Raw genomic sequence first — 24,154 nt, 5'->3', positions numbered from 1 at the left:
GGTTTGACAGGGTGTACAGTTAGTGATGAAGCGGGTAGTGTCGGATAACATGGAGTCCCACCAGAACTGATTTTGTAGCAGATGGAGAGTGGCTGTAACACCCGGATGACCAGAGCTTGGAAAGTCGTGCACGTGATGAAGTAGTCTGTCCCGAAGCTGTGCTGGGACGTAGGTGCGGTCCGGCGGGCATGTTGGAGGAGGAGTGGTCTGTTCGTTGGCATGTGTGATCTCTGTGATAATGTCCCATTGAACTGGAGCCAGCAGTAAGGTGTCAGGGATTATGTTCTCTGCGATTTCTGTCCGTTCCACCTCCTCATGCTGCCGTGACAGCGCGTCTGCCTTGGTGTTCTTAGAGCCTGGTCTATAAGTTACAGAGAACTGGAAGCGCGTGAAGAACAAGGCCCACCTAGCTTGCCGTGGATTTAGACGCTTGGCGGAACGCAGGTATTCCAGGTTTTTATGGTCTGTGAGAATGGTGAACGGATGTTTTGCTCCCTCCAGCCAGTGACGCCACTCCTCCAGTGCTGCCTTCATAGCCAGTAATTCCCGATTGCCCACATCGTAATTACGTTCAGCCGCCGACATTTTCCGGGAATAAAAAGCACACGGGTACATCTTCTCTGGGTTACCTTGGCGCTGAGAAAGGACGGCCCCTATGCCCGTGCTGGAGGCGTCCACTTCTACAATGAAGGGAAGTTCAGGGTCTGGGTGACGGAGAATGGGTGCTGACGTGAAACGCTCCTTTAGCTCTTGGAAAGCCTGTATTGCCTCAGAGGACCAGATGAGACGTGAGGACTGCCGCTTGGTCATGGACGTTAACGGGGCTGCAACACCGCTGAAGTTCCGAATGAATCGCCTGTAGAAGTTGGCAAACCCCAGGAACCGTTGTAACTCCTTCAGTGTGCGAGGTTGTGGCCAGTCCTGTACCGCCCTCACCTTACTGTCATCCATGGCCACGCCCTCACGGCTGATAATGTAACCCAGAAAGGTTGTGGAGGTTTGGTGAAATTCGCATTTCTCTGCTTTTGCATAAAGTTTGTGTTGTATCAGTCTTTGGAGTACCGCCCGTACGTGCTGAACATGTTCCTTGAGAGAGTTGGAGTAGATGAGGATGTCATCTATGTAGACTATGACCCAGCGATTAAGCATGTCACGGAAGACGTCGTTAATAAAGGACTGGAAGACAGAGGGACTGTTGGCTAGCCCGAACGGCATGACGAGGGTCTCGTAGTGACCAGTGGTGGTGGAAAAAGCTGTCTTCCATTCGTCCCCTTCTCGGATGCGAATCAGGTTGTACGCACAGCGAAGGTCCAACTTGGTAAAGTATGTGGCCTGCCTGAGTTGTTCGAGGGCTGGAGGAACTAGAGGTAAGGGGTACCGGAACTTGATGGTGATGTCATTGAGTCCACGGTAGTCGATACAAGGTCTTAATCCGCCGTCCTTTTTCTTGACGAAGAAGAATCCTGAGGCTGCCGGTGATGTGGACGGGCGGATAAATCCTTTGGCTAGTTCCTCCTCGATGTAGGCTTTCATGGCTGCTGACTCGGGTTGTGACAGGGGAAAGATCCTGCCCTTGGGAGGTGTGGTTCCAGGCAACAGGTCGATGGCACAGTCCCCGGAGCGATGAGGAGGAAGTTCAGTGGACTTGTTCTTACTGAAGGCCACAGCCAGATCGGAGTATTCTTCGGGTATGTTTAATTTCTCGGTGTCAGAATCATGGAGTGCAGCGGCTTGAACTGGCAGGGGAGTGATTTGTTTCAAGCAGTTTGCATGGCAGTTGGCGTCCCATTGTACAATCTGGCCCTCCTTCCAGGAAATGTGTGGGTTATGGGTTCTGAGCCACGGCAGACCAAGGATCACGGGGTTGTTGGGTGAGTGGATAACGTAGAAGCGAATGAGCTCATGGTGAAGGGCCCCTACTTGTAAAGCGAGTTCGTCTGTGATATGGATCACTTTGCCTCCGCCGATGGGCTTCCCATCTAGCGCCTCCACTGTCAACAGGGAATTACAGTCTGTTAGTGAGATGTTATGACTTTTGATGAAAGCATCAGACATGAAGTTCCCGGCGGCTCCAGAATCCAGCAAGGCGTGAGTGGATAGACGTTGGCCATTTACGGTAATCTGAATGGGAATTTTAAAGCAGTTGGAGTGTGGTGCAGAACTCACCGCTTTGGGATTGGAAGACTGAGGTCGTACGGGGCAGTTAATCTTGATATGGCCGGCCTGGCCGCAGTAGAGACACAGATGTAGTTGTCGTCTCCTTTCTCTCTCTTCGGGAAGTAGCGGAGTGTAGCCGAGTTGCATGGGTTCCAAAGCGGGTCCGGCTGAGGCGGATAGCCGAACGGGTCGTCGGGTGCGTAGCAGATTGTCAATGTGAATGGCCAGTTCGATGAAAGCGTTGAGCGAGCTTCCCTCATCCCGGCACGCGAGTTCGGCTTGTAATTCCAGTGATAGACCCCTTCGGAAAAGCAGTTTTAATGTGTCCTCAACCCAGTTCGTCTGAGCGGCGAGAGTGCGAAAGTTGAGCGCGTACTCAGCTGCTGTTTGTTTACCTTGGCTGAGAGACAATAGCTGATCGCCGACGCTCTTGCCTCCTTCGGGATGTTCGAAGACCTCTTTAAAGCTTCGCAAGAAGTCCTGGAAGGTGGGGAACGCAGGACTGTCATCTCTCCACACCGCGGTGGCCCAAACCAGTGCTTTGCCAGTGAGCAGGGAACACACAAACGATATCCGACTGGATTCGGTGGGATACAGAGACGGTTGTTGGTTGATGAACAGGGAGCATTGGAGAAGGAACCCCTTACATCTGGCGGGACTGCCGTCGAACTTTTCTGGGAGCGCTAGGCGAGGGTTGACCGCAGGGGAGGCCGCGAAGCCTGGATTGGCGGGAACAACGGGCGGCGGTGTGGCGATTTCAGCAGGGCTAAATCGGAGGCCTTGGAGCGTTTTCACCAGTTCTTCGGTAAGAGAAGTTAAGCGGTTAAGCTGATGTTGATGCACCGCTAGCTGGTTGGCCTGGGCAGTTAGTTCTGACGAAATCTGCATGAGGGCTGCTGGATCGCTGATTGGCGAAGTCTTCTGTAATGATGGGTCGACAGAATGTGGATCCATTTGCAGCTAGTTTATTAAAAGTACTTACAGAGTAGACAGGGCAAAGGCAGAGGCATAAACAGTAACAGGCAATGGTCGGGGCAGGCGGCAGACAAACAGAGTCAGGGTACAGGCAAGGATCAGGGCAGGCAGCAAACAATCACAGTCCAGGAAACAGGCAAAGATCAGGGTAGGCAGCAAAGGGTCGCAGGGAATAAACAGTCCAATCGGTAACAGATAAACAGTCCACAGAAAAACGCTCAGAAATGATCACCTCGGCAAATCAAGACTTCGCGATGTGTGTGTGTGAGTGTGTCTTATATAGTGTGAGTGTGATGCGGTGCAGGTGTGTGTGCAATCAGTCCCAGGAGTGAGGGCCCATGGGAAACGTAGTCCGAATGAGAACTGATCAGTATTCCGGTGATGGCTCCCTCCGGTGGTCCGGAGGAGGGGCCGAAGGAGCCATATTCGTGACACTAGGTTTTTTTTTTTTTTTTTTTTTTACCCCTTTATTCTGTGTAAATGTGTGTCCTTTGTTGTTCTATGTTGGTTATGTGTTGTGCTTTTGTGTTTGTTGACATAACTATAAAACTTTAAATAAAATATTAAATAATAATAATAATAATAATTAGAAGCACAGGCAGAGCAATTTTGTCAAAATTTGTCAACACAAAAATTCTTTCACTGTGAACTGCTTTCATTTGGAGCCAAAAATATAAGTGATTTTATTAGAATATGTCAATTTGCTCACAGTTGATTGGTCCAGATTTGGTTTGTGATCTCTTATCCAATTAAACCTTCTCTGGAACATGTTAGCTGTTGCATGTTGCATGTAAGTTACAATAAACACTGCCTAAAACCTTCTTGAAACCAAAAAGCTTACCTGGGTAGCCACTGAAGCTTTCTTGTGCAAAAAGAAACTCTGTGCTTCTAGCCATCTAGCAAATGTTTTATGCTTACCATTTATATAATAAAATAAATACTGTGTAAGTTGTCCAAGCCATTTTTACATCATTTAGCTGATAACATTGTTTGTATGATAAGAGAGAGACCTTTGAGTGATATGAGACATTAAATTGTCACTGGTATGTTGTCTTGAAAAATGGTCAACATACAGTATAGTTTATTTGTCATTATAAAAAAAAAATAAATAAATACAAAATTGACAGTTCAATGCCATGACTGACAAATCTGAATATAGACAGCTGTTAAATAAGCAGGAATAAAAACCTTTCACAATGTAACAAATACACTTCTGTCATGACAACTCTTGGCGTGTTTGGCATGGTAATGGGTATGACAATGTTGATGTTCGGTCTTGGCGGAATAGATCTGCTACGCTGCTGCTGCTGCTTTTATTGCTGCTGCTGCTGCTGCAGAGCAAGTATGGGACTTGCTACTGCCAATACATACATGGCACCCTGATGTGAGCAAGGAAAACATGCTGCTGCTGTACAATATAGCGTACATGAATTACCCATAGCAGATCCATACAGGTGGAGCTGGGGGAAGGTGAAAGGTTTCTGAAAGCGCGCTGCACTGCTAAGGCAAATGCTACCCAAGAATTTGAAGGTTGAGCATGTCAGCAGGAACCAATCAGCTGTGCCCTATAGATAACAATGTGATTACCAGCAGGTTGATTTAAAGGATTATTAGCCTGCGCCATCTAGAGTTTCATGACAGAACTTTGTATTTCTGTCATGACAACTCTCAGAATGTTTGGCATGGTAATGGGTTTGGTCTTGTTGGAAGAGTTCTGCTATGCTGCTGCTGCTGCTGCTGTAGGTTATTGCTGCTGCTGCAGAGCAAGTACGTGACTTGCTACTGCCAATACATACACAACACACTGCTGCGAGCAATTAAGACATGCTGCTGCTGTACAATATTGTGTACATAAATTAACCCCCAACAGAGCAAGTGATATGATATTTGAACAATACAAGCCAAGTGTACTGCAAGATGATAATTCAGATGATTTGAGTATGAAAAATGGGGCATATGCTTGGTCTTGGTGGACTAGATCTGCTTACGCATTATTCCACCAAGCAAATCTAGCCATTAGACATGTGGGCAGCCATAAGGGGCATATACGGCACGTAAAACATCTCGCAGTGTAGCCCTGTGTGGTTTTTTTTTTTTTTTTTTTTTTTTTTGTCCCTAGTGACTTACCAATGTGGTGTTAGCTACATATGTGCCTGCATACCAGTGTATGCATGCCACTAAATTAAGTAGTTTGGGCCATAAGGCTTGGCTCTAGTGGCATATTAGACAATGTGTGCTTGGGCCTGCTTTGCTGAATGGCTTAACTCTATTGGCCTATGACTATGACTGTATGTGCCTGGGCTACCACGGCAAATTATGTGTGGCTTTAACAAATGATAGCACATTGCAGGCTAATAGAGATGAGAAAAGAAACACCACACACCACCTGAGAAAATAGTATGATGATTTAGCATCATTTGATAATCATCATTGTCAAAACCCTCTAGACTCCTATTTGTAAATGTGGAGGCCATTTAGACAACGGATGAATAATGGAGCATGACTCTAACCACGTTCAGCTGAGCCCAGCCCGAAACACACATGGGTAAATGAAAACATAAGCCTTGGAAAAAGTGTTGTTGGAAGTTGAGCGAATAGAGTAAGCCCCGGTTAAATGGCTATACATTTCTCATGTTCGCCATGCTTAGTCGCAGTAATGTAAATGGCTTTTGCTGCTGCTGTATAACTTAATACGCATCACTGCTGCTGTATGCTTGTATTTTACTCCTACATCTATGCAGGACTGTAAACACCCTTCTACAAAGGGTGTTTAAAGGTACGTATATTACGTATATTACGTATATTAAAGAAAAGGTTTAGGCCTATGTTTAGACGTGAATGCTCAATCTGGTTCTGGAATACAGAAATTTCCCAGATTTTAGTAAGGGTATTTTAACGCAGAAGTTGTGTAAGATACATCTCCACCATAAGTACCATGAAACATTAAGATTTATAGGTCATTATTTAACGATACAACTATAATATTTTAACCGATATTTCTATATATCTATTGTCTGAGTTATATTGCTAATGCATTACTATTTGGCATATCATATCTCGTCCCATGCAATGGTAATGTCAATCAATGCAATTTGAGAGTGAAACTCACATTATGTCTCTTCCTAAACTTCACAACGTGCAACCGACTGTCAGTAATTACAGCAGCATAAAAACTTATTCAATGAATGACATTTAGCCACGAGAGTGCGCAAAACTGCTCACTCATCTCAGCCCGCAGCGATCTCAGAAGTGCCGCTACATCAATGAGCTGTCCGCACTGCACACACTGAGTCTCCTATTGCACTCTTGTTGTTAAAGCAAATACCTCGGCATTTTGAGCAGTGAGTGATTCCGACTGATAACAAACACCTCTGATGGCCACCGCTCATGATCAACAAACATGTCCGCAATCAACCACACAGCCCACTGCCGCAAACGGAAATGACCGATGCTCTTCAGAGTGCACAAACACAGACACACAGTGGAGCGTTTGCCAAAATGATATATTACATGCTCTTTGTTTTGTTTGAGAAATGCATGGAACTGCCTTGGCACACTCTATAAGTTACAATGATAATTATCATTCTACGTGACAGCAGTGATGTCTACTAATAAGCTGACGTTAAAGTATCCGACATTAGCATAAATCTGTGTTTGTCCTGTAGTTATGAAATAGTATATGCCCAATATAATTCTGCCGAATGCAGCTGCTCGCATACTTCTTATGTGAATAAAGTGAATACATTGTTTGCATTTTAAATCATGATGACACACGACTCATCTCACACAATTTAGCAGACACCGTGTCTACTTAACCATCTAACTAACATCTGCTAGTGTTCTATTGCTGTTGATATTCGCTAACATTGCAATCTGAATTTGTTATACATGCTGCTGCTGCTGCTGCTGTACAAAATATACTAGGAATTGCTGTAGCTCCGTTAGATATGCTAATACAAAAATGCAGCAAAGTTGTCTCTGTATCCTTATGGCAACTACATTGCCTGCTTTCTGCTGCATAAATGCAAAATTGCATATTTGCTAGCTGCTTATATGCTTAGTAATTTACTCTAAGCATTAAAACAGGACTGTTGACATGACACCTGAATTAAACCTTATGCATGGTTACTTCATAATGAATTGATAAAGCAGACTACACCAAAACGCATAGTGATATAGTATAAAAACCAGTTCACTTATCTTAGATGTTGGATTTCTGAAAGCGCGCTGCACTGCTAAGGCAAATGCTACCCAAGTATTTGAAGGTTGAGCACGCGAGCTGATTGGCCACTGATGCAGCAGGAACCAATCAGCTGTGCTCTAAAGGTAAAGGTACTAAAAACATATTTGAAACAGTTCATGTGAGTTCAGTGGTTCTATCTTAATATTATAAAGTGACAAGAATACTTTTTGTGCGCCAAAAAAAACAAAAGACTTTTCAACAATATCTATACAGTATGGGCCGATTTCAAAACATTGCACATGAACTGTTTCAAATATGTTTTTAGTACCTTTATGGACCTTAAGAGTTTGAATGGCTTTGCTCTCAATAGAGGCCTCACTGAGCCATCGGATTTCATCAACAATATCTTAATTTGTGTTCCGAAGATGAACGAATGTCTTACGGGTGTAGAACGACATGAGGGTGAGTAATAAATGACATTATTTTCATTTTTGGGTGAACTAACCCTTTAGAGAGTCATTTGTATCTCAAAACGTCCAAGAGTATTGCAGCTTCACAGTGTGGCCCACTGCTGCTAATTTGTGCAATTTTTAGATACTGCTTTTATTAGATTTCTTTTCTGGCATTTTAAAATGCCTTCACCCTCAAGGCAACATTTTCAGGCACACAAAACATACTAAAGCACATTTCAAAAAGCATTTTTCTGGCATGGAGGACTGAAGGCCTCTGTCCCCAGTTGATAGAGGGCTTGAGCCCCTGTGATGTGTCTGATGTGCTGTTATCTGTGGGGTTTAATGTTTTATATTACACTCATCTACAGAGTAATCTCCCCATTAACCCAAGTTAGTGATCTGCTCCGTCTGCTGCACCAACAGAATCCCAATAAGAGAACACACAGACACTCTCACACAGACACAGGCATTTTCAAAAGCCATTCACTCCCCTGGTGTCACCACCAGCACACATGACTTATTCTGTGATGCATTGCAGCATTACACACCACATTTGTTTAAAGCAGAAATGGAAACGTTCTATTTGCATTGTCCACTAACCTTGTTATTTTGCCCTTATAAATCCCTTTCATATGATTCTATTTGTTATCTGATGGGTAAAGGACATTTTAAAGGTCAACAGTCTTTTTTAAAACACATGAAAATGAATGTTAATATCATGGGGCTCACGTGTCGATCTGGGTGAAGGGCAAAAGATGGGTTCTCCCCTTTTCCTTGTTTTTTCACCAGATCGAGAGGTCCTCCAGCCCACTTCTGGAGCACGCTCTGTAACTTCTTCAGACCGGGCTGAAGACATTAGTTCTCTTGAGGAGATGGAATTCGAGTGCGCTGCCTCTGAGCGCTCCTCTCGTGACGATAGATCTTACGACAAGCTGCTCGAGGTAGTGAATCATGCTGTGGACAGTCTTCAGTTAGACTGGCCACAGGAAAAAGAGACCACAAGATGATCAATATTACACAACAGATTTCTGTCAGGTGGCCAAGGGGAGGCACCAGAACGACAAATTAACAAAGTCATGGAGTAAGCCTTATTCTTCCGGTGTCTTTGTACCTGCGACATCGATTTAATCGACTATCATTGGTGCAAAGGCACAGGGTTATACGACGATTAGTGTTGGGTAAGTTACTTCAAAAAAGTAATTAATTACTAATTACATAATCAATGTTGTATTTAAAATACTTTTCTAATTACTCTGTCTGAAAAGTAATTTAATTACTCAATAATTAACTCAATTCATTACTAATTCTTAATCCCTATAAAACTTGACCGGATAGACAATAGAAAGGAAACTCTTTTAATAATTTAAATATGAGTCAAACATGGAATAGTTTAGCCTTTTATAGCCTTTTATAACTTTTTAAAACATTTTAGCTTTATTAAAACATACTATAATACTTTTATTTACTTTATAATTTTTTTTTTTTTTTTTAGGGATGTCACTATACCAAAAATCTAGTAGTCAGTACCGATACCACCAAAAGTGCACAATACTCGATACCACGGTAAAAATATATAAAAATACAAATAAAACAATGCTATATATTTTTTTCAGGTAGGTCTAATAGTAGTAAGTAAAAATACCACAGAAATTGAATAATCAAATATAAAATAACTCTTCATAGTCATACGTGTATAAATTAAATATAGATGAATCCTTATTAAAGCTTTTCTTTTGTTGTTTGATTATCATTTATAATACAGACAGCTAATAGTAGACAGTAGCATGTTTTAAAGGCTGCTGTCACTAAGACCTAATGGACAGGGACAATAAGACGGACATTTTGACATAACCGTGTGTGTATTTGAACGTTTATGTGTAATAAACCGCGAAAATCTGACAATCGCGAGAGGCGGCTATGTGTGTGCGCTGAGAGCGCACTGACTGAAGACCATCTCTCAGAGAGCGTGCACAGTTTTTTTCTCCCTAGGACATAGCTTACATTTTACCGTAATGTTCTTGCCTACCTGTGTCAAAAAAGTGAAGTAATTGGAATATTTCCATTCTGCAAAACATCCACTCGCTTCTGCCGACATCTTCAGACAGCGACTACGCAGCCAACTGGTGCGAAGTTGCGAACTCACACGTAACTGCACTACAGCTAATGATTTTAAAAGGCAGCGTTCACTTTTACCTTTAGACGACAAATTTAGATTTTCAATTCAATATTGATTTAAACATAACTGTTGAACTAATTTACAGTATGTAACGCAAGTACATTATAAGTAACTAATTAAATTACCTAAAAATGAACAGTAATCCTTTACATTTTCTGTGGATAAGTAATTTAATTACAGTAACGCATTACACCCAACACTGACGACGATGCCCTAGGTCGAAGAGATCTTGTGATCTTGTCGAAGGAGTGTGTTTCTCCTTGATGCTCCCATGTTGCCTTCCAGCCTATGTGGCGACTCTGTCAACTTTGTCATCAGTAGGTTCTGGGAGGCTAAAAGACACAAGGAGATACAACACAACGTTTGATAAGTTCCTCCACTTTCTGGGGTGAATCTTACCAATATCGGGTTCTTCCATTCGGTCTAGCCTCATCACCCTGCACATACACAAAATGCATGGATGCAGTGCTGGCTCCATTGTGACTCCAGGGCATCCGCGTTTTAAATTACATGGACGACTGGCTAATTTTGGCCCAGTCTCGAGAGCTTGCGCTTCGACATCGAGATGTCGTCCTAGCTCGTCTTCAATCTCTGGGGTTAAGACTCAACAGCAAGAAAAGCATTCTCTTCTGCCCAAAGGACAATGTATTTAGGGGTTGTATGGGACTTGGTTACCATGCAGGCACATGTGTCCCGCATGTGTCGAGTCCATCTTAAGCACCCTGAACAATGTCAGGCTAAGTCAGGAGATTACACTTCTTCATTTTTAAAGAATAGTCTTATGGCAGCTGTGCCCACGATAATACCTTTGGGCCTTCTGCACATGAGACTGCTTCAGTTGTGGCTCAGAGCCAGGGGATTTTCATCCAAGGACCAATCCCAAAAGGCAAATACCCCGGTTGCTCCCCTTGGGTCCCAATCTAGGTTGTTGTCGCAAGATGCTAACGACAGACACTTCCTTGATGGGCTGGGGAGCAGTCTTAGATGGATCTCGATTGGCACATCAATTCGATGGCTGCATTTCTGGTTAAGGGGCTACCATGTCCTAGTGAGGGTGGACAACACTGCTGTAGTCGCTTACATAAATCGCCAGGGTGGACAGCATTCACTCCATTTGAACAAACTAGCTCAGCAGGTTCTGCTTTGGGCTCAGGACAAGTTCCTGTCCCTCTGGCCGATTCACGTTCCTGGACACATGAATGTGGGAGCAGATTTACTGTCCAGAAGGGAGGTGACACAAGGTGATAGGAAGGTCCACCCCAACATAGTTAGACAAAGCTGGGAAAGATTTTACAAAGCAGAGGTGGACCTCATAGCCCAAACATGGCCCAGAATGCGTCTTTATGTGTTTCCACCGATCGCCCTGCTCCTGGGAATCCTGGCCAAGGTCCGTCAACAAGGGTCTTGCTTCTTGCTGATAGCGCCTCGTTGGCCAACCAGAGTTTGGTTCTTGGAAATAATATCTCTTCCCGACGGCTCACCCTGGGCGATACTGAACAGTAGAGACCTTCTGTCTCAGGCGCAGGGGACGATATTCCATCACCAGCCTGAGCTTTGGAAACTGCATGTTTGGCCCCTGAGGGGGACCGGCTAACAGATGGTGGGCTTCCAGAGACTAGAGACTATTTTGAGTGCAAGAATGAGTAGAAGAATGTATGCCCTTAAGTGGTGCGTGTTTTTTTTTTTTAAGGTGGTGTACTATTATTCATGCAGACCCGGATCACTGCCAGATCGTTTCAGGATGACTTCATTGTTTCATTGTCTCATGGCAAAGAACTCTCTGAGGATCTGAAAAAAAGAATTGTTGCTCTACATAAAGATGGCGCAGGCTATAAGAAGATTGCCAAGACCCTGAAACTGAGCTGCAGCACGGTGGCCAAGACCATACAGCGGTTTAACAGGACAGGTTCCACTCAGAACAGGCCTCGCCATGGTCAACCAAAGAAGTTGAGTGCACGTGCTCAGCGTCATTTCCAGAGGTTGTGTTTGGGAAATAGACGTATGAGTGCTGCCAGCATTGCTGCAGAGGTTGAAGGGGTGGGGGGTCAGCCTGTCGGTGCTCAGACCATACGCCACACACGGCATCAAATTGGTCTGCATGGCTGTCGTCCCAGAAGGAAACCTCTTCTAAAAATGATGCACAAGAAAGCCCGCGAACAGTTTGCTGAAGACAAGCAGACTAAGGACATGGATTACTGGAACCATGTCCTGTGGTCTGATGAGACCAAGATAAACTTATTTGGTTCAGATGGTGTCAAGCGTGTGTGGCGGCAACCAGGTGAGGAGTACAAAGACAAGTGTGTCTTGCCTACAGTCAAGCATGGTGATGGGAGTGTCATGGTCTGGGGCTGCATGAATGCTGCCGGCACTGGGGAGCTACAGTTCATTGAGGGAACCATGAATGCCAACATGTACTGTGACATACTGAAGCAGAGCATGATCCCCTCGCTTCGGAGACTGGGCCGCAGGGCAGTATTCCAACATGATAACGACTCCAAACACACCTCCAAGATGACCACTGCCTTGCTAAAGAAGCTGACGGGTAAAGGTTGAAAAGGTTGTAAAGACTGGCCAAGCAAGTCTCCAGACCTAAACTCTATTGGAGGGAGCGCAAGGTCTCTAACATCCACCAACTCCGTGATGTTGTCATGGAGGAGTGGAAGAGGACTCCAGTGGCAACCTGTGAAGCTCTGTTGAAATCCATGCCCAAGAGGGTTAAGGCAGTGCTGGAAAATAATGGTGGCCACACAAAATATTGACACTTTGGGCTCAATTTGGACATTTTCACTTAGGGTTGTACTTTCAGGGATGTAGGTTCACTTTTGTGGCCAGCGGTTTAGACATTAATGGCTGTGTGTTGAGTTATTTTGAGGGGACAGCAAATTTACACTGTTATACAAGCTGTACACTCACTACTTTACATTGTAGCAAAATGTCATTTCTTCAGTGTTGTGCTCAGTGAAGATATAATAAAATATTTACAAAAATGTGAGGGATGTACTCCCTTCTGTGAGATACTGTATATACTTATACAATATCAGACCAACAGCACAATTACGATCACTTCAATAAACAAGTTAATACTGAGACACAATGTTGTCACTCTTTTTTTGCTTAGCTAACAAAAATAGTTCCAAACAAAGCCACAACAGAATTAACCATTGCACTTCATTACATGTATATACATACTGTATCATTTGTATATTTTAGTGTGTGTAGAAACTTTGTTTTTGCTTTTTCGAATTTACCCTCTTATTTTAATCTTTTCATATCAGTGATTTAATGATCTTTTATTCTGGAAACAGTGGATTTTGTTGGAACACAGATCAGTTTCAGATCAGATCCCTAGCAACTTATAATTCAAGATCATTAATGCAGATTTTCCTGTTAACCCTTTGAGCGGTACGGTCCCACATATGGGATTTTTATTTCTGTGCCCCTGAGCGTACGGTCCCACATATGGGATTTAGAACGTTCAGCGACGTCACATAACTGTCAGATTCAAACTGTGCTTTTGCACTTTGGCTGTGAGACGGACGCGCTCAGCTCTTGTCATATATCATAGCTATGCAGTGTTTTCAGCCACATAATGTTTTTTTTTTAAGGTTTCAGACATTTAAATACGCATAAGCACCAGTAAAACAATACAATTAGAGTTTATAAAATACACACTGGTGTCAGACATCAGTGGAAGCAGCAATAACAATCCATTCAAATATAATTTGCCTACATTTATTCATATCAGACACACATAAAGTAACTATAAAGTTTACTCTATTATTCTTCCAATTCACCAGCCACTTACTTGCATGTATTTCGGGAGACACTGATGAATTCACGTGCTGTAAATCCGACTGACAGGACTCTGCGAACTGTGGGGCAAACTAAGATGGCGGCGCCCATCTCGCGTTATAGATCAAGATAAAGATAATTAATAAAGGTTTTTAAATGACAAAACACACCCACTTACACATATTTGAGAATCAGAATATCAGATAATTGATGACATGGTAAGCAAGTTTGTGAATATTTTAAATAAAGGAAAAACAAAATAGTAGCGATCCATCTGTCATACAGTGTTATTGTGGCTGCGTTCAGCGTACATGACGTGCATGACGCATCGCCACGTTCTAAAATAACGGTCGCCTTAAAAAAAACTCACTCTGGGGGGTCAGTTAGAATATTTTAAACTCACGCGTTTGAAAGGGTTAAGTAATTCTGTTTCTGGGGACATAAACTGTCTCTTGTTGTATAGACCTTATTTACCAGAGAAACAAGCGCGCCACCATCTTTAGAATATTGTCTTTGAACTTCCGTTTTTGCGGTAGCTCTGTATATTTCTATGGCATCGCTGTTGAAGAATAATTAGCTGGTGAAGTGGATTTACCTGTTGTAGAGTTAATGAAAGTTATCATGAGCATTGTTATGTTTAAAGCAGATGTCTTAACAAATGTCAATAGACCGGGAAGATTTTAAAATGAGCAGTTCTTTCATAAATACATAAGATCGCTGTGGAAATACAAGCCGGAAGTCAAAAGACAACGAGTACAGCGCTGAAAAGGGGCGGGGCTACATAAGGTCCATACCTCTACTGAAGGTTGGCTAATACATTCAGAGATGTTCACTTTCAGTTGCAAGGCTATCCATGCAAGTCAATCCAGTTTCATTTCGTTGTTGCTTTTGTCTGTCAGGCTGATGTCTTCGTCAGCATCCTGAATAAGTTGTGTGTCACTGATTCTTTCTTTATATCTGCATGATCATCCATCATGAGTTACGTTACATGCCCCAGTTATCTGAAGCTCAGTGAATTTCAGGTCCTTGTTCTATGAGAATAATTATTCTGACCTTGTCCTGCTTCTTATTATTTTAGATCTGGGTCCAGATTTTGACCCACTGGGATCCTATAGGATCTATTTGGCAATGTTGAGGAGAGCCAAGTATGTGACATGAGGAATATTACCTGTAGTTAAAAGTTTTTCTTTGTCACCCAGATATGTCATTATTAAGGGCCAGAGTCACATCCACTTCATGTGTAACAGTTTTCTATGTGCACTGCTGAAAGTCAGAGAATTAGAACAGTTGGAGAAATGGTCAGGGCTTCAAAAAAAAAAAAAAAAAAAAAAAAACAGGACTAAACAAAGTTGGAGCAGGAGTGGGAATGGAAAATGACTCATGCCAGAAACAGGTAACTTGTGTGCCAGAGTGCACACACTACCCACCAGACCTTATCTCCAAACATTACTATATTCTGACAAGTATTGGAAACTTTTACATGAGATCACAGCAACAGCATTTTCAAATCTTACATAAATTAGGGTTTATTTGTTGATTTAAAAAAAAAAAAAAAAAAAAAAGAAGCATTTCTTTAAATGTATTAGAAAAAACTATCTTCTGCTAATCTAATTGCATAATTTGACATCAAGTTAATTTGAAGTCAATTTAAATCCAACATGTTGTTGGATTTACCACTGACATCTGGAGGTTGATAAGGGCACGTGGGTGGCATAATAATCAGATTTTTTTCTTTCGCAATTATGATATATACGATCAATTGAAGCATTGTAAAGGAATAGTTTACCCAAAAATAAAAATTCCATGCAACCATAATGTTCAAGATTCAAAAAGTACATAAAGACATTATAAAAGTAATCCAAATGTGTAGAGCATTTTAAAGTATTCTGAAGACACAATCACTTTATATGATGAACAGGCTTTTTGATCAGAACACATACCTAGTGTACATCAAATGTGGTTCAACCGTGCATGCTTGACGCTTGAGAATTGCATTGCTGAGTTTTGTCCTTTTATTTATGACGTTTTTTTTCTCTCTAATGTCACTCAGTTTGTGGTTGTGGTTTGTGGTCAGATCAGTTCAGTCCTCTGGTTTTATAATTTACAAGTAGTTAACAAGTAGTCAGTGCATGAAGTGGAAAAATAAAAGTGCCGGTACTCCCAATGCTCTGTTCAAAATGCATTCCAGTAGAAGGGAGGGTGCGGCAGGCTTTCGTATGTCTGAAGTGCCGGTATGCAAGGAAAACGAGCGGTACGCTAAAGGTAAAAATAGAGAAGTGCCAGTACTGTGCATCAGCGCGTACCGGCCCACTTCAAGCACTGGAAGTAGTACAATATAAGATTTATCAACATTCATCCCTTCCTCAAACTCATCTGTAATTATGCTAATGCTAATGGCTGATTTATATGTTTCAGAATAGAACACCTGGGCCTAAACATGGCCATGCAACTTTTGGTGGGTGTGCCGTTAGAGATGGTCCATGGAGCTTTGAGAATTGGCCTGGTATATGTGTGTGGCGTACTGGCAGGTGAGTCAAACTCAGCATAGATTTTTTTTTAGTGGGGGTTTGGTACTATTTGTGATGAGAAAGTGTGCTTTTTTAGTGCAATCTTTTTTAAAGCCTTTTTAAAAAATCAATTAACATGAACTAGAGAAGTCATGGAAAATTCATTGGAAATTCATAGGTCAAAAGTGTGGGAGCTCTGTTTTTTGCTGTTTTAACTTAGAACTGAGATTTTTCAAATGCAGTCTTTGAATGACATTCCATATCTGTCAGTCACTTTGATGTTGTGTTGATGTACTGACACTAAGGGTCGCACTTTGGAGCCCCAAACAGCTTTGATACTTTGAGAAAAGGCCAATGAACATTGGCAAGTGAAATTTGCATGCACCACTTCCTCTGACATTAGGGTATAAAAGATGGCGTGCATCCACTCATTCAGATTTGTTCTTCTGAACCGAGTGTTTATTGATGCAAACATTCAATCCATTCACCTCTACAAGGGAACCTGGTTTCTTGGCTGGTGTTTACGCCGCATTGCAGTGGGCTCTGTCCCCCTCTAAAGCACAGATAAGTGCAGAGAGTTCCCCTGGGCACTTTAGCAATAAAAGAGCAGATTTCCCTAAAAGAGCAAACACATTTTCAAAGATGCCTTTCCGCCTGTGTGTTTCTGGGTGCAGTCGATATCTCTCATCCTCGGATGGCCACAATCTCTGCCTTTCGTGTTTGGATTGTACCCATGCAGAGACAGTGTTTGGGGACGGTTCATGTTCTCATTTTGAGAACATGACCATGGCAATGTTACGGTCACGACTCTCTTTTCTGGTCAGAGAAAAAGTCACTTCAGTTGCACCCTGTCCCGGTCCTTCTGCTATGCACAAGGCCACGGGACAATCGGATGCACAATGAGAGTATTTCCACCGGGTCAATCCCCACAGGCCTCCCATTCCTCGTCTCACACTTTGTGTCCGGTGGAGTTCATGGATGAGTTAGGTGGCTCGCTGTCCACCATGGTGGTCCAGGAACTCCATCTCTGGCTCAACAATGCTGAGATGAGGGATGCTGAAAAGTTCATTTTCTTGACGCTCCAATCTCACAAGGACACTGCGGAGGACTTTACTGAGCAGTTCTCAGCCATTAAAAAAACAGAGGCGATCAAACATATTCTGCCAGTTCCACCACCACCTACAGCCCGCCAAGGTCCCGCACTCCGTTTACTTGTCGCTGAGGGCGTCCACCTTCAGCTGCTACACTGTCTCTGCCACAGCCCAAGCCCTTAGCCCGGCCACAGCGTAGAGCCACCCGCAGGAAGATGAGTGCCTATTCGTCAGGTGAGTGCCAAGAATCCAATCATGAAAGTCACAGAGACTGCCCTTGCCCTGCTATGGGAAGTGGGCTTTTAGCATTCACAATTATCTTGATGACTGGCTGATTCTAGTTCATTCTCGGGATTTTATTTTGTGGGCACAGGGACCTGGTGCTCAGGTCAACTGGGAAAAGAGCAAGCTCTCCCCAGAGCAGAGCATCTCTTTTCTTGGGATGGAGTTGGACTCAGTCACTATGATGGCGCATCCCACGAAACGAGCATGCTCAGTCAGTGCTGAATTGCCTGAATTCATTCCGGGGGAAAACAGCAGTGCCATCATCAGGTTCCTCAGAGGTGCCAGGAGATTAAATCCTCCTAGGTTGCAGCTTATTCCCTCTTGGGACCTCTCTGTAGTCTTGCTGGGCCTACAGAGAGCTCCTTTTGAGCCCTTGGCGTCAGTTGAGTTGATCACCTTCTCTTTAAAGACAGCCCTCCTGACCGCTCTCCCTTCCATCAAGAGGGTTGTGGATCTGTAGGCATACTCTGTCAGCAAAACGTGCTTAGAGTTCAGTCCGGGATACTCTCACATGATCCTGAGATCCTGGCCAGGCTATGTGCCCAAAGTTCCTACAACCCCATTTAGGGATCAAGTGGTGAACTTCTGAGCACTGCCTCGGGACCTCCAGCAACCTGTTCATTGGTGTTTTCCCCAGCGACCCCTAGTGTCAATACATCAGCACAACATCAAAGTGACTGACAGATAGGGAACATCTTGGTTACTATTGTAACCTCCGGTCCTTGATGGAAGAAAACGAGATGTTGTGACCCTTTTGCCACAACACTAAACCACCCGCTAAATGGCTGGGACATGTTCTCAGCTCTTCTCAGCACAAACCAGAATGAGTGGATGCACGGCATATCCTTTTATACCCGTATCGCCAATTCTCATTTGCCTTTTCTTAAAGTATAATAGGTGTTTGGGGCTCACAAGTGTGACCCTCTCTGACTTCTGTTTAGAGTACATTATTCAAGAAGTACTGTTCTTCATGTGTTAGATGGCAAACATCCATCTAGCCTTTAACTATCTTTTTTTGAAAGCAGTAGTTTCTTCTTTGCCCCCCCCAGCATGTAGACCAGATTTGTGCAGTCTATTTCACATGGTTGGCAGCTCTGTCAACATTCACATTGTATACAGCTGACTGTAGATCCCTTATGACATCCTAGGGTCTCTTTGAGGGGTCGTTTACACGACACCATTTTCAACTAAAAACAGAAAACTTTTTATGCATTTTGGCCGTTCATTTACACGACAAAGGCATTTTGGTGGCCTGAAAATGCTAACTTTTGAAAACGGGTTTCAAAGTGCAAGTTTTTGAAAAAGGTCTTCGTGTAAACAACAAAAACGCAAATCTGTGAAAATGATGACGTCATGCACATGCACATTACATGTTCAGTCTATAGTGTTTCATCGCCATCTAATGGCCTGCCAGCAGAATACAGCGTTTTTAGTCATTTTCACAGATTCATTTTGACAATGGTGTCGTCTATACGCAGAAAACTCAAAGGAAAAACTTCTCTGTTTTAAGCATATCGTTGTCGTATAAACGTACCTGAGACTCCTTGAAGCATCTTGTGCTCTGCTCTTGAGGTGAGTTTGGTGGAACTGTTCAGTCTGGACGGATTACCAGCGGTCTGAAACCTTCTTTATTGTACATTATTTTAGATACAGTAAAATAGAGATTTAGAAAGGTTAGAAATGTCTTTAGTCAAGTCAAGTCACCTTTATTTATATAGCGCTTTTTACTATGTAGATTGTGTCAAAGCAGCTTTACATTGATAACTGGTACATTGTTTGGCTGCACAGCAGCTCTTAAAGAATAGTGTCAATGCAGGCAGATCAAAGCACTGTTGAATATCAAATGTCAAGTCAAGTGTCCCCAACTAAGCAAGCCAGAGGCGACAGTGGCAAGGAACCCAAACTCCATCAGGTGACATCAGGTGGCAGACAAGTGCAAATTGGTGTTAAAATGGAGAAAAAAACCTTGGGAGAAACCAGGCTTAGTCGGGGTGCCAGCACTTTAAATCCTCTCTAGGCTCCTATGATTCAACAACCTTCTTTCAGGGGGTCAGGCATCACTTTTGTTTATGACACCAAGGTTTACATAAGGTGTCACCTTCTTCTTTAATGATGTTCTGTTCTATTTCTCTCGTTTCTACTCAAGTTTCTGTACTTAAGTAGGCCTACAGCAGCTATTACAACTCTGTTGCCAGTCATCTGTTATTACATCAATTAGAGCCTTCTTATGTACTAAATGCATATAGGGTGGGACCTTTTCATTCTAGAGAGCATGAAACTGTCAAAAATCTCTATAGTGCAGCATGAGTCCAATATTTATTTTCATGGAACAGAAAGTCGACTTGTGAAAAGTGCACTTAATCCAACCACTCCCATTTTACTTGCGATTAAACTAATGAAATAAAGTTGAAGTTCTGAAAACTCAAAATCAAGTAGAAAATCAAAAAATTAATCTGATGAGTCAGATGGAAGCAAACATGTTGGTATAACATAATGATTATATAATTATGTCCATGGTCCAGCCATGTGCTTTCAGACTTGTGAAGATTAACAAATGGAAAGCTGATTAAACCGCTACAAACACTCTGAGCTTTTCCAACATTAGAAAACCTCTCACAGTCTGAAACCCCTGCTGAGAAGAACAGTGAGGTAAAAAAAAAAAAAAAGATTGCAAGAAAAACAGAGATGAAGAGGCACAAGGAGTGAAAGAGAGAAAGATGCAGAGCAAAGGACAGAAGAAAGGAGGGGAAGCCCACCTGCATTTTCCATCAGCTGTAGGATTTGATTTGAAGTGGAAATGTCATTTCACTCTCCCTGATGACATTAGCAGCTAATATCTGTGTGTGTGTGTGTGTGTGTGTGTGTGTGTGTGTGTGTGTGTGTGTGTGTGTGTGTGTGTGAGAGAGAGAGAGAATCAGCAGCAGATGTCATACACAGAGGGCAGAAGTTTAACCCCAGTCCTCACTTTACTGCCAGACCCAGAGCTGGGAAATTAGGCATACATTTCTGGAATATTTTGGAGAAGACTCCAGTAAGTTGAAAAGCTAAAGGCTGTTTGTAGAGCTTGCAGGATATATAAACAGGTTTGGTTATGTAAAGTTTATAAATCTTATGTTGTTATATTAGTCAACTACCTGTGAATTATAAAACCAGATGACTTAACTGGTCTGATCATAAGCCCTAAACTGAGTGACATTATAAAGAAAAGGCTAAATAAAAGGACAGATAACATAGCATAAACACCTAATCTAGTTCTAGTAAAATTGGCATTGTATATTACGAATATTGTTGGCTCTTTGACTAAGGTGTTTACATTGACTAATTTAAAATGTAAATACCTCCTGCTTTTACAAAGTGAAACGACTGAACCAAGCTAATTGATTGTAAAGAATGTTATATCTCATATTGAAATCTTTATTCTGACATTTCATCAATTTTTAACAAAATATACACAACATTGAAGCCTAAACAAAAATGTAATTCCGAAGTGCTTTAATTATGTAAAAAATTAAGTGCAATGTTTTTGTAACCATCATAGACCGTAAGGAGAATATTTCAAGAATATTCGGATTAAAGGCCTGTTCACACCAAAAATAATAAGTTTAACAACTATAAAGATAACTAACTATATTAGCATCCACATCAGTTAACAATGTCATATCGATCATAAGTTCAATATGGAGTACCACATGGCTCAGTACTAGGACCGTTGCTTTTCACTCTGTACATGCTACCTTTGGTAGATATCATTAGGAAGCATGGCATTAGTTTTCACTGTTACGCTGATGATACTCAGCTCTATATTCTTCGCACCCTGACGAAACTTACCAATTCAAAAAATTAATGGAATGCATAGCTGATATAAAAAATTGGATGACTAGTAATTTCCTACTACTAAATTTAGAAAAAACTGAGATTCTAATTATTGGACCAAAAACTTTTGCACATCATAACCTAGAATACTGTCTAACACTTGATGGCTGCTCTGTTAAGTCTTCGTCGTCAGTTAGGAACCTGGGTGTGCTCTTTGATACCAATCTTTCATTTGAAAGCCACATTTCTAGCATCTGTAAAACCGCATTCTTCCATCTTAAAAATATATCTAAGCTACGACATATGCTCTCAATGACAAATGCGGAACAGTTCGTTCATGCGTTCATGACCTCAAGGTTAGATTACTGTAATGCTCTACCGGGTGGTTGCCCTGCTCGCTTGATAAACAAACTACCACTGGTCCAAAACGCAGCAGCTAGAGTTCTTACTAGAACCAGGAAGTATGACCATATTAGCCCGGTTCTGTCAACACTGCGTTCGCTCCCTATTAAACATTGTATAGATTTTAAAATCTTGCTAATTACTTACAAAGCACTAAATGGTTTAGCTCCCGAGTACCTGAGTGAGCTCTTAACGCCTTATAGCCCTTCATGTCTATTGTGATCTAAGAATTCAGGCCAGTTGATAATACCTAGAATATCAAAATCAACCGCAGGCGGTAGATCCTTTTCCTTTTTAGCACCTAAACTTTGGAACAGTCTTCCTAGCATTGTTTGGGTAGCAGACACACTCTGTCAGTTTAAATCTAGACTAAAAACACATCTCTTTAGCCTGGCATACACATAACACATTATCTACATGTAAATTGTTAGGCTGCATAAATTAGGTCATCCGGAACCGGGAACACTTCCCATAACACCTGATGTACTCGATGCATCATAAGAAGAATGGCATCTACGCTAATATTAGTCTCTCTCTGTTTATCCCGAGGTTTGTCGTAGTCTGCCAGATCCAGGCCGTATCCAGATGAGATAAAGGACCTGCGCCTAGACACGATGAAAATGCAGCCCTGAAGTGTCAACTTAACTATCCCCTGCGAAGGCCTCCTTCCCTTTCCTTTCCCTATGTATAGATAAAACGTTATCAAAATTATTACAGTTCGCATAGATCCACGGACACGACTAATTTTTCTGTATTATGCAGACCAGACAAGTAATTTGGCAATATCACTTTGTAAAAAGACCAAGCATCTGCACACATACACATTCAAACATGTAAATGAACGACAAGAGTGCATTAAAGGTCTTCGGTTTTCAGTAGGAAAGGTGTCATTTAAGCGGCCCCTAAGTTAATAATTAACAATTTTTACAACTGAAGTGATTCAATCAAAAACCTACTTTAGCTTGATAATAATATTTTCTTAGAGCTGCTGTAAAGCCAAAACAATGTCAATTAATTTTCCAATTATCACTATGAACCTGCTTTGAAACAATCTGTATTGTGAAAAGCGCTATATAAATGAAGATGACTTGACTTGACTTGACAATATCATTCTGGTTATTTAAATTGCATGCTGCAGTTTTTTCCTCTGCCACTTTAATTGCTCAAACTCTTTAAAGAAGAATGGTTTCTGATTGGTTGTCAGCTGGAAAAAAAATCGTTCTGAAAGTGATTTCAACAATATCATTTCTCTTTGCCGTTATCGTTATATTTGTGGTGTTGACTTTGCTATTCTTTTATATTTAGAATGATTTTTAGAACTATATCTTTATCATTATAGTTATCATTCCTGGTGTGAGCGTGCCTTAATAGTCAATTATGTTTTGTGGGTGAGTAAATGACTTTTTTTCAGTGAACTATGCTTTTAATGTTAGGTAATAAGGAAAAGGAATAAAATTCCTTATTGCAATTTTGTTATTGCAAATCAATCACCGGTAACACTTTAGTATAAGGAACAATTCTCACTTTTTTAACTGCTTGCTTATTAGCTTGCATAATGGCTGTTTATTAGTACTTATAAAGCACATATTAATGCCTTATTTGGCATGACCATATTCTACATCCCTGTTACATACTGCTCCGTGACTTAGGTTGTAGATCCAAATGCAGCTTTTATTGGGACAATCCAGAGTCTTAATCAAATAACAGGCAATAGGTCAAAACACAGGCAATCAATCCAACAATGCAACCAGACAGAAAACACAGGCAAAAGGGAAATGCAGAAGACAGGCAGAGAATAAAAAACCAAGATGAAATCAGGAAACGCTCAGAAATGCAGTCTAGACATGTACAAAACCTCGCAGTGAATGGCAGAGTGAACAGGGTTTATATAGGCTGGGCTAAACAAGGTAATGAGGAACAGCTGTAGACAATTATGCATGACAAAACCGGGCAATGAGTCATGGGTAATGTTGTTCTTGATGGAGTTACAACAGTCTGGGGTGGAGTGCCCTCTGCTGGTAATCACGGGCACTGTAGCTGGTGACTGTGACAATCCCTAAATCCTACCCCATACCTAAACTTAACAACTACAGAATTTCTTGTTTTTTTTATATATATATATATATATATATATATATACCTAAACTTAACAACTACCGAATTTCTTGTTTTTTATATATGTATATATATCAATTTACTGCTTCAATCATTTATCTGGATTTTAAATTTTGACTTGGTGTCAAGAGGCTTCGTGTTATGAATAAAATTTCCACAGTGATGCAGTAAATTGAGTTTAATTTAAAGCAGCCACATTAAAGGAA

General features: G+C 41.8%; 1 protein-coding gene across 5 annotated transcripts in view; it reads left to right on the top strand.

The window, feature by feature from the left end:
* rhbdl3 (rhomboid, veinlet-like 3 (Drosophila)) overlaps positions 1 to 24,154 on the top strand; it is a 75,915-nt gene that overhangs the window by 45,135 nt on the left and 6,626 nt on the right. For 4 of the 5 annotated variants that reach the window (XM_051897440.1, XM_051897441.1, XM_051897442.1 and 1 more), the window contains one exon: positions 16,151 to 16,263. In XM_051897440.1, the coding sequence (XP_051753400.1) occupies positions 16,151 to 16,263 (113 nt within the window). The remainder of the gene's footprint in view (positions 1 to 16,150; positions 16,264 to 24,154) is intronic. The other variant, XM_051897444.1, reaches the window with a different exon arrangement.

Source organism: Ctenopharyngodon idella, chromosome 6, assembly GCF_019924925.1.
Source record: "Ctenopharyngodon idella isolate HZGC_01 chromosome 6, HZGC01, whole genome shotgun sequence".
Taxonomy (NCBI): Eukaryota; Metazoa; Chordata; class Actinopteri; order Cypriniformes; family Xenocyprididae; genus Ctenopharyngodon; species Ctenopharyngodon idella.
This window is presented reverse-complemented; position numbering and strand designations above follow the sequence as displayed.